Source organism: Daktulosphaira vitifoliae, unplaced genomic scaffold, assembly GCF_025091365.1.
Source record: "Daktulosphaira vitifoliae isolate Bord-2020 unplaced genomic scaffold, ASM2509136v1 Scaffold_1, whole genome shotgun sequence".
Lineage (NCBI taxonomy): Eukaryota > Metazoa > Arthropoda > Insecta > Hemiptera > Phylloxeridae > Daktulosphaira > Daktulosphaira vitifoliae.
Window position 1 is genome coordinate 15,667,086 of NW_026099572.1, and position 12,012 is coordinate 15,679,097.

A 12,012-nucleotide genomic window follows, 5' to 3' on the forward strand; every position below is an offset into this window, starting at 1 on the left:
ATCATCGGTCCATTGCCGCCATCACAGTCCTTTAGGTACTGTCTGACGGTAATCGATCGTTTCACCCGTTGGCCGGAGGTGTATCCACTCGAACGTATAACAGCAGATGATGTCACTAAGGGTTTCCTCAATTGCTGGATTTCACGCTTCGGAGTACCTCAATACGTTACGACTGACCGTGGTACTCAGTTTGTTTCAGCTACTTTAAAAACTTTAGCAAAACGTTTTGGTTTTACGCTTCGCCCCACTACCAGTTGGCATCCTGCTGCAAACGGATTCGTCGAACGAATGCACCGACAACTAAAGGCAGCCATCATGGCCCACGCAAAAGACTCGTGGACTGAGTCACTGCCTATCGTGCTTCTCGGAATACGTTCTGCGTTTAAGGAAGACTTAAAAGCCACGTCTGCGGAACTTGTTTATGGTGAGCCTCTTAATCTTCCTGGTGATTTCTTCACAGACAAGCAAGATAATAGCAGTACGAACGACCCTACTAGCTTACTAGATCGTCTTCGCAGTGTTATGAATAAAATTCGTCCAGTACCTGCATCTCGCCACTCAAATCCACGATCATTTGTTTTTGCGGACCTTAAGGACTGTTCACACGTATTTCTCAGGGAGGGAGGTGTCCGAGCAGCACTTCAACCGCCATATCAAGGTCCCTACGAAGTAATTGCCCGAAATGACAAAACGTTCACAATAAAAGTTCGAAATCAATCAGTTACGGTGACGATTGATAGAGTAAAACCTGCCTACCTCATGGTGAACGAAAGCACAACCGTTAGCCAGGCACATGCTCCACCAGCGACTGCCCCGGATACGACCAAACAGAAACAACCGCCTAATACCGATCCATCAACACAGCCAGTACGAACAACTCGCTCAGGCCGCCGAGTCAGATTCCCGGACATTTTTGACCCTAGCTAACTCCACTCCGTAGGGGGGTGGTGTGGCGGTCAAATATTCTAGAATGTCCGGCCGCCGCCGCCTCTAGAAGATTCCTCTGACTATTTAAGGGCAAGATCGTCGCTCCAGTCAGTCAGTCGATCAGTCAATCACTTACGTATTCTGTCTTACACGCGCTTCGTCTCTCGCTGTTATTTATTAGTTCGTTGTAATACAGTTCGTCTCTCGCTGTTATTTGTTAGTTCGTTGTAATATAGTATAGTTGTTATTAAATCTTAAAAGTGTTTATTACTTCTATACATTACACCTCGCTACAATAGTATTTTAAATTTTGCGAGTAATTAAATGGTTTTATATTATTACAATATAAGTATTATTAAATTTGTATCGTGATTACTAATTATGTCAAATTTGTTAAATGTGGTTAATTATAAAATTGATTTTTTGTTAAACAATAAAAAAGTTTTCATTTTTTTCAGATTTCGCACAAAAAGCTCTAAATTTTAAAAGTAACTAAAATTTTTAATATTAATTATTCTAATCAACATTCATTTCTACAGATAATTAACAAAATGAAATATTCACGCAGGATTAATGTAAGAGATCGCTGGGTATAGTGCGAAATAATTTTGTAGGGCTGATAATATTTTTTAATTTATAAAGGATCATAATTTTATTTTGAACGAAAATATTATAAATCAAGGGAAATCAAAGGAAGACATCTTTATTTATTACTGATTTCATCTCTGTTTACGTGTTTAACATTTCTTGACGCAATTGTTACGAAACAAAACTTGTCACTTAATATTTTTCCATGTTTGACCATTTCTAGACAAATACAAATATATTTAGTTAATATTAGAAAATTTTATTTATTTAGCTAGGTAGATTAAAAAATATATCCATTTTATGTTATATTTTTAATTACTGAATATTTTTTATTATACTTTATTTTACTTTAAAATCCTTAATAAAATAATTAAGGATGACAAAATAAATAAAACTGTAATCATTAAATTTTTGCAACAAAATAATTATTTGATCAAAAATATTTAGTAATATACTTAATATATCTCGCTATTTATTACTAATTTGAATTTTCTTAAAAAGCGTTATTAATTTAATTATTGTTTTTCGCTTCAGCAAGCATGTCGAAAAATGCAAGTAAGTTAAATTTGATAAATAGGAAAAATTGTTTCTAGTTAGCGACTTATCTTTTATTAAAATTTAAACATTCACGAAAAAATAAACGTACAAAATAACCAAAATATTGAATATTCAAAATAGTATGACATCGATTAAGCTAGAATATTGAAGTTCAAATAATAGAATACTATCAATAAAATATCCGAGTAGTGTAAAATAAGGATAGACGGAGGAGGTTCAAATTTTTATAATGTTGGAAATATGCTTAACTAAGCGTCTGATTGTCGATGATAAAATTCTTAGAAAATGTTAGCTTTTGTTATCATAAAAATGTTTATCAATATTTCAATTTGACACCTCGTTTGGCCACACCCCTTCCCTACTCACTTGGCAAATGGTGTGGGGGTGAGTCGAGGGCCCTGCTTTTTTCCATTTGACCCATATAAATTAGGTAACATTAAGTGATCTGTTACATTCAAACTAATATGGTCCAATTTAGACGACTCTCTAAATTTTGATTAACTGAACAAAGATATAAATATTTATTAAATAGTAATAAATCATGAAATAATCGAAAAATAAATCATTTATAATTTTTTTATTTGTTCTTAAATTAGTAACCTTGTCTAGGAATGCAAGTAAGTAATCTAGAAATTTCTAATGACAATTATTTAGTCGTAAAAAATGGGTAATCTTAATTTAAGAATTTCTTAGCATAAAAATATTTCAGACTCTTTTGCAGCCCTATTCAATATAGGGCATATTTCGGATATACTTTGAGTTAATCTGAAAATTGTAAAAATATTTATTAATTAATAACTTTTCATGTTTTTATTCCTAGCTGTGACCTCTATATTCTAATATCTATGGCCTCTTGAATGTAGGCATTAAATATTAAAAGTGATAATGTACATTCCTGTCTAACACCTTTCATTATTTTGGACTTTTTTTGAATAACTCTCATTTTTATGATTGCTATTTCATTTTTATACAATTCATATAGCAGTTTTCTTTCCGTGGTTGCAACTCCAGCTCTTTTCAGCATTTTTAACATTATTTCCCAGTTAACATTATCGAATTCCTACTCAATGTCAACAAATGCAATAAATGTCGATTTATTTTTCTGTATTCTTTTTTTCACTGTTAATCTTAAAGCCAATATCGCTTTTCTCGTACCCATTTTTTTTCTAAATCCGAATTGGCCTTATGATAATATTTCTCCCATCTTTTTTTCCATTCTCTTATACATAATTGTTAAAATATTTGAGGCGTGCGAGAGCAAGCTAATTGTTCAATATTGTTCACACTTTTTAGTTGATGTTTTCTTTGGAATGGGAATATCTTTGAAGACAACTTTTAGTTTGAACTATATTTCAGTGATTTTTTTAAAAATTATTTTATCCCTATCTTTTTTCATGTAAATATCTATAGCCAATATACCTCCAAAAAAGGGGGAATACCTTTCATTTGCATTAAAAAAAAATATACACATTTATTGTAATAGCATAACATTTAGAGTCTTAGAACCAAAGATATAACAATTTTTGCTAAAGTGGCCGTTGTTCCCCCAGACTTCCCTAATATTATTATTTGGGTTTTTTTTTACTTCATATACCCGTAAGATAGTAATTGATTGTTTAGAAGAAGAATATAGGCTAAACGATTATTGAAATTTCCAATTTATATAGTATGATAAAATTTTAGTGAAATTTCTAAAACATAGCAATTGTAAAATTACAAATATATTAATTATTGTGAAATTAAACATATTTGTATCGAATCTGTTAGTTATTAACTGATGTTAGTCATTATTAGGTATTATCTATTCAGAGTGAAATGAAAGTCAGAAACTGCTCGATTTCTTGCCAAATAAATACAATATTGAAAACAAATGAATATTTTTTAATTTATAAGCTTTTAATTAATTTTTAGAATTATCCATTAAACTTAACGGGTGACAACTTATTTTTTTAAATGGCAACATACATAATTAATTCATTTATTTAATAGATTATGATACAACTAAAAAAATTAAGCGTTGATAACAATTTTTCGACTAGTATTTCGGAAATATTAATGTTTTATAATGAAGGCTGGAGGTAAAACGTGTGTGTTGTTACTTTTATTACTAGTAATTTCCTGGCCGTATTCTTCTTCTCACTTAGTAAATATTTTTACATTGTATCCTTTATAAAAATCAAAGAACAAATCAATTATTTCAGAACAAACTATTTATTTTAGTTAAAATAAATCAGAATCAATTTTTAATGATGGGTGACTATAGGATAGGTCAAAAAAGATTTTCATAGAAATCTATTTTACAACTTTAAACTTTTTGAACATTGAATAAAAATGTATTTTTGTTTAGTTCCTTACATCCTTTAGCATATTTTGGTGTTAGAAACATTGTTAAGCTTTAATATTAAGATTGTAAATTTAAAAAAGTCACATGAACACATTAATGTATAAAAAGATTTAAAGAGTTAAAGAATTTTCGGAGTTACTTAATATAATTATCAAATGTCTTTATGAATTTATATTATTAATTAGACCTGTTTTTAGAGCGTATCTTAGCAAAATTTTGTTTAATGAATAATATACAACATGTTCAAGGTATGAAATATTAACTTTAAGCTTTTTCTAAAATTTGATAACGTTTTCAATTTATTTTTAGAGGATCATACAGAAAATGAAATGAATGATGTATTAATTGATACACAAATAAACGAAGCTATGAATTTATCGAGAAATGTGTCTATTGATTATCAAAGAAATGAAGTTATTGATACCCAAAGTTCTTTAATTATAGATACATCAAATAATGTAATTACAGACTTGACAGATTTTGTAATAAGAAACGACGATTATGATTATGATCCATTTTTAAACGCTGATATTTCAAATAAAAGTAAAATCACTTATTTTTATTTCAGTTCAAGATTTAATTAATTAGTTTATTTTAATACTTTTAGTTCTAAATACTATATTACAAGACTGGCCAGAAGATAAAGGTAATAAAGCAAGTATTGTTTACATTAAATAAGTTACTCTTATATGATATAAATATATATTTCGTATGGCTTAGTATGAACAACACATTTTTATCTTACTAAGTTATTAAAAAAAATTACAATTAGTTCGTAGTAACTTAACAAAAATAAATAACTGAATAGTTATATACAGAGTGATCGAAATCTGGTAAGACCCTCATTTTCTCAGGAACTATTGAGAATTTAAAATTTTATTATAGAGAAAAAATATCAAAAATTCAAAAAACTCTACAATAATATGTAGTCAAATCATTATTATTTTCGTCCCTTCAGGGATAAAAACCCTTATTTATATTTTTCTTAAATGGGAACCCCTATTTTTAATTTTAAAATATGTTAGAAAAAAAATTACAAACAATTTAGTTAATACAATTTTTTTTTCGATTAAAAGTTTATCCGTTACAGCTTGTTAATGTTAAGTGATTTTAGGCCAAGTTTCTATTGTTATTTTACTGTATTAAATACAGAAGTCATTATTTTTGTTTGCTGTTGTATAAACCAAATTTTATTAACCAAGTTATGACAGGTAAATTAGCTATAATAATCTACTAAATGAGTGATAACAATAATAGATTCAAATCGGGTTTTCGGTGTATTCTTAATAGCAAAGTCTATGGATGTGTAAGACTTACAAATAAAAATAATGACTCCAGTATTTAATAATTGCACTTTTTTCCATACTAATTCCTTCCACGTAAAGTTGTAAGATTCAGAGCTGAGGTCACAAGTTATATAGCCCTTTAAAGGGCTATTTTCAGAGTAAGACAAATCAGTGTTGCTCATGGTTGCTGTGTGGTTAAGAATAACAGTACAACAGCTGGTGGTGGTAGATCATTAGCCGCCAATAACGTTTCCCAATGTACACAGAGATCTACCAACGTACTCCTATAACATGATTATTTTTTATATACATTATGATCCAGTGGTGTATTTAAAAGGTAGAATTAATTGCCCCGGACATTATATTTTATGAGGTATGTGATGGGATTAAATGATACTTTCTTTTTAACAAGAAAGGTTACAAGCCCCGAAATAGCACACTATTCATTTACAATGAATTAACACGATATACGGTCGTGATTATCAGGTGTCCACCGTCGCACTCATTAGTGTTGACGATAACACTAAGTTTGTCTTGTCTGGTCGTCGGTAGATAGGACAGGTCAGAAGGTGTAGCACCGTGAGACACGTCGGCGACTAGGTGAACCAGTTCACCTGGGACTTACATCCGCAACATATGCCGTCAAAATATATATATTGACTTCATACCGGACATTAATACTATTAATCCGTGCTTTTAAGTATTTTTAGTACTTCACTTATTGATTTAACATAAATAAAAACACTAATTTATATAACAGAAGAAATGTAGACGGTTTATTGTCTAAAACATTAAGAAAATTTATATAAAAATTATATTAATGCACTACGCGTACTTAACTACTTAACCGATTAACTGACGACTTGCTAACTAACTGATTGACGTTATTGTTACATCGCGCTGTTTTATATTGTGTTGAGTTCTAGAAGATTCTTTTACGGAGCGATCGAGAACATTCGCGCGTATATGAATTTTGTGTTGCCTATCCGTCTCGAAGATTCTCGATCATTCCATAGTCACTACATATTTTAATTTTATTTTTATATTTAAATGTGTAATAAATTGACTCCACAATTTTTTAATCACGGTGTTACGTCTAATTTATTTTCAAACAGCCTTTATAACGTGTCAAAATTACTCAAATAAATTAAAATTGGATTATTTGAATGTTTCAGAGGAATGCATATATTATAAACAGAAAAATATTATAAATAAGGGAAACAAATCATAAATACACCTCTAGAGTTTATCATAAAATTACTGGCTGATTATGTGTTCAGAATACCTTAACAAAATTTATAAATACATATAATTCCAAGCCCTATTTTTCAAAAGAAAAGAAATTCTAGTTAAGATTACTAGAATTTCCAATTAGAACTATTTTAATGCAAATGATTGAAATATATTTAAAAACTCTTCTATTCAGGGTTAAAATAAAATATTCCTACCTTAATCTGTATTACGTTTTTTTAGAATGATAAAATATTATGACAAAACCTACTTTTATAATACCGATATTATTTTTTATAGCTGAATAATTTTAAATAATAGCAAAATTTATTTGCTCAGTCTATGATTAATAGAAACTTATTAATCAAGTTATATTAAATAAATAACTTTGACATTGTATCTTAAACTAAAATAAATTTACTGATTCATCAAGATATAAAATTAAAAAAAATATTATATATCATATTTTAATTAAATTTTTTAATGTTCATTAAAAGGATCAGCTGAAGACGAATGTCCCCTTTGTTTTGAAAAAGTACCTCTGATTATGTATACAATTCCATGTGGACACTTATATTGTGAGAGCTGTTATAACAACTATTTATTAAAGCAAAATGATAAACTCCCATTTAAAATAAATAAAAATGGAATATACTGCTTTCAATGTTATGAACTAGCTGAAGCTAGTGGCAAACTAACAGAGTAATGTATTATTCTGTACAGTATTTAATAAAATTATTTTTCAAAATAGATTGTACTTAATTATGTCAATACTTTTATATATGTACTTGAGTTTGCTAATTTGTTTTATATAATTTCTATCAACACCTATTTATAACTATATATTTTAGCTGAGTTATATAATGGTATTGATACCGTGTAAAAGTAATAAGTTCTTTTTTTAAATTTTATCTTAAATAACTATTGAAATTTAAATAGCTTACAAATTGAGTATAAGAATAAAAAAATTATTAATGATCATACAATTCTAACATGTTTAGTTAAAATAAAATGTTGACTTCCATGAAAAAAATATTACTTTTAGTGTATTAACCTTTACAGGTTACAATAAATTTTTTGAAAGTTATGTAGCTTTTCCTGGTGTCTCAACGTGTTTTTAGTATTTTGACCAAAAAACAAAAAACGAAGTCTGTTATTCAATTTTTGGTCAAATATTATGATTAGTATATCAAAATAGTTTTATTTTTATGCAGAATACGAATTTCTTAGTTTCAAAATTTTAAGTCGAAAATGAAAGCGTGTATATTATAATTAGCGTCATTATATGGTATATTTCTAATAGATATCAAGTAAGCTTAAATTATTTTTTTTATGAAGTTTGTCTGATATTAAATTTAATGTTTTATTGTATTATATTTAATAAAAAGTGAATTGTTTAAAAAAAATGTATATTTGAAAAAGTATGCAAAGCAATCTTCATTAATTTATATTTTCAAGAATATCGTATATTTTAGCACATGTATTAATTATAAAAAAATTTTTTATACATAAGTTTTTAAAATTAGTGAAGAATTCTTTTTCTACTTACAACATGCATAAATATCAGCCAAACTGCATAAAAAAAAATTTAAGTTTGCTTGAGAACTACTAGAAATATACCCTATTTTCGACTTAGAATTTTGAAACTAAAAATTAATGTAATCTACATAAAAATCAAACTATTTTGATATACTACTCATAATATATGACCAAAAATTGAATAATAGAGGTTGTTTTTTGTTTTTTGGGGCATTTTTGATAAAAATACTAAAAACACGTTGAACCCCAGAAAATTTTTTTTAAAGATCTCAAATTTTCACAAAATGCCTACTTTAATGTATATAATAAAGTTAAATTGGTTTTCATTAAAATTACAAAGATCGAATTATTTTTGATCCACCCTAATATACAGGGTGGCCCACCACTCGCTGACAACTTAAATAACTTTTGATCCAGTTAATATTTTTAGCTGATTTTTTTATTAAATAATAGTTATACGTTAGGTCTATAGCTATATCTCAATAATTACATTTTTTACATTTTATTAAAAATATTAATTATTTTTAAATTTTAAATAAAATGTAAAAACAAAATCTAAGATAGCTATTTTGTAGAGTAGAATTTAAGAAAAATTTTAGTAAAAAAATATCTTATTAATATTCAGTAGTAAATATTCTGTAGCGTTTTGAAGTTTGTGAAAATTTGAATTTTCATGTACTATTTTACGGTATTAAACATTGAAATACGTATTGAGAAAAGGACAGAAGAAAACGCTATCTTTTCATGATTACTGTGTATACATATGATGATAGTGTGTATACATTACAAACTTGGCATAAATATCATGATAAGAAATTAGATAAGGTAATTATTACTTATCACTCTCATTCAAAAGTATATTAAAAAGATAGCGTTTTCTTCTGTCCTTTTCTAGACCTAACGTCTAACTAATATTTAAAAAAAAAATCAGCTAAAAATATTAACTGGATCAAAAGTTATTTAAGTTGTCAGTGAGTGGTGGGCCACCCTGTATATATATACAGTAGAACTCCAATTATCCGAATTAATGAGGACCGGGACCCATTCACTGACTAATCAAAACAAACAATGACAGGTGACTGCAATGCGCCGGAACTGGAGTGGGAACTCTTACCACGTGTTGTGCCTACACTGACGCCGCGGACTTTGGACAAATTTTTTTCTGATTTTTTCTGAAAGTGATTCAGATAATCGGCGATTCGGATGGTCGGAGTTCGGATAATTGGAGTTCTACTGTATGTATATACAGAGTGAACGAAATCTGGTAAGACACTTATTTTCTCAGAAACTATTGGGAATTTAAAATTTTCGTAAAAAGAAAAATTATTAAGTTTATAAAACTCTACAATAATATGAAGTTTAATAAATTTTTTTTTATCCCTTCATAGATAAAAATGTTTAATTATAATTTTTTTAATTGGGAAACACTATTTTTGATTTGATAATATGATAGAAAAAAAAATTACAAACAATTTTGTTCTTATAATTTTTTTTATCCGAACAACCGTTTACATTTTATAATTGTTTAAAGATTTTGACTTTCAGAAAAAATATTGTCATTTGTTACGTTTTATAATATCGGTGGCAGTGTAGCCGGTATTTTTGTTAGATCCTTTAGTCTTACAAAAACATAGACTTGGCTATTAATAATACAACGAAAACTCGGTTTGAATCTTTTATTGTTATCACTCATTTAGTGCGTATTAAATTTTTATAGCTAATTTACCTGTCATAACTTGAACAATACAATTTGGTTTATGCAACAGCAAATAAAAATAATGACTTCTGTATTTAATACAGTAAAATAACAATATAAATTTGGCCTAAAATCATTAACTTTATCACGTAATCCAGTAAGAGTACAGACGCACAAGTTGTTATAATTAAAAATATTTTCACAACGAACGGAAAACTGACCTAGGTGACACACAAAAAAAAAACGGAATAGCCACCTTAGTAAAGATTATGTTATCTTAGACACACTTATTTTTGTCTACTGCCGTCACGTATGCCACGGCTATGTACAGGTATATATCTATCTATCAGCCGGAAACGAAACAAAACGCAATATCCGTAATCCATACTCGGCGGCGGCGGCGTTATCTCAATGTCAAGGGCGGGCAGACAACCGATGACAACTGATTGTCATATTAATAGCTGGACGGCTGATATCGAGAGAGACACTGGTGAGCCTAGAGCGTAGGGCGGTTCTGTGTCAACTTAAACAAGCTGTAACGAACGAACGGTTAATCGGATAAAAAAAATTACAAGAACAAAATTGTTTGTAAATTTTTTCTTTATCATACTATAAAGTTAAAAATAAGGGTTCCCATTTAAGAAAATAATAAATAAGGGTTTATATCCTTGAAGGCACGAAAAAAATAATGGTTTGACTACATATTATTGTAGAGTTTTTTGAACTTGATATGTTTTTGCTATAATAAAATTTAAAATTCTCAATATTTTCTGAGAAAATAAGTGTCTTACCAGATTTCGATCACCTTGTGTACATAAGTTACATTTGTTCTATTATGCAAACATTCAAAGTTTTTTTCTTATAATAGAACTATTATAAACTATGTTAATTAACTTATATTATTACTAATAAATTTAGACAAGAATATGCGGATATTTTAGCACAAAATAATTTTTTTATACCTCGAATAAAACAATCGATATTCATGGAGGATATTGATAAGTTTAAAATAAGTGAAGAAAATGGAGAAAGTGATGACTAAATTTTATTTTTATTTACAGTTTAAAAGTTTTTTGTTAATGTTTGTAATGTTAAATTAGTGTTCACAAATATTACCATGTAAAAATTTTCAAAAGACAACATACCATTATTTTTTTTGTTATTTTATGCTATCCAATATTTTTGAATTTAACTGTAAAAATTTTTTTTAATATTCTTGTTAATTTTATGCCTATATATTTATAGAGTTTCTGCAGATACTGTATGTTACATATAGTTACGTTAAAAATGTAATAGTATTATACTGAAATTAAATAAAGCTTATTGCAATATATTGTTTATATTAAATTAAAAATAATAATAACTGCATTTATACATACATAATATGTATTACATATGTTATATTAAAGCCAACTATAGCAGGGTTTGATATTAAATATAAGGAAAATTAAATTTTTTAGAATTGATGGGAAGCTGAGAAGGTATTTTTTTACTGTTTAATGATCTCAGATAGACTTCACTTAACAAAATAATCAAAATAATTTTCTCGGTCCTTCAATAATAAACTTTTTTTTCAATTAAAAAAAAATTCTAATGAATTAAAAAAAAATTTTTGTGAAAGATAACCAATATAAAATGTAGTAAAAAAAATAAATACATTGAATTCATTACTTAAATTTGAATTGAGTTATGAATTACGTTTTCACATTTATCACAATAGCAATTAGTATCATTTCATATCACATGTTTTTTACCTTATTACTTTTAGACTGTTTAACTTTATAATGTATAATACAGGTTCAACAAACCTCGCAGTATATCCCTTATTTCCTGATAAATCAAAC

General features: G+C 27.8%; 1 protein-coding gene across 3 annotated transcripts in view; it reads left to right on the top strand.

Moving 5' to 3' along the window:
• LOC126902587 (uncharacterized) overlaps positions 1–11,499 on the top strand; it is a 185,327-nt gene extending 173,828 nt beyond the window's left edge. For all 3 annotated transcript variants that reach the window (XM_050680001.1, XM_050680030.1, XM_050680038.1), the window contains 8 exons: positions 1,386–1,415; positions 2,050–2,070; positions 2,670–2,690; positions 4,615–4,665; positions 4,727–4,960; positions 5,025–5,063; positions 7,431–7,635; positions 11,087–11,499. In XM_050680001.1, the coding sequence (XP_050535958.1) occupies positions 1,386–1,415; positions 2,050–2,070; positions 2,670–2,690; positions 4,615–4,665; positions 4,727–4,960; positions 5,025–5,063; positions 7,431–7,635; positions 11,087–11,210 (725 nt within the window). In that variant the 3' untranslated portion in view covers positions 11,211–11,499. The remainder of the gene's footprint in view (positions 1–1,385; positions 1,416–2,049; positions 2,071–2,669; positions 2,691–4,614; positions 4,666–4,726; positions 4,961–5,024; positions 5,064–7,430; positions 7,636–11,086) is intronic.
• Positions 11,500–12,012: the final 513 nt, after the last annotated feature.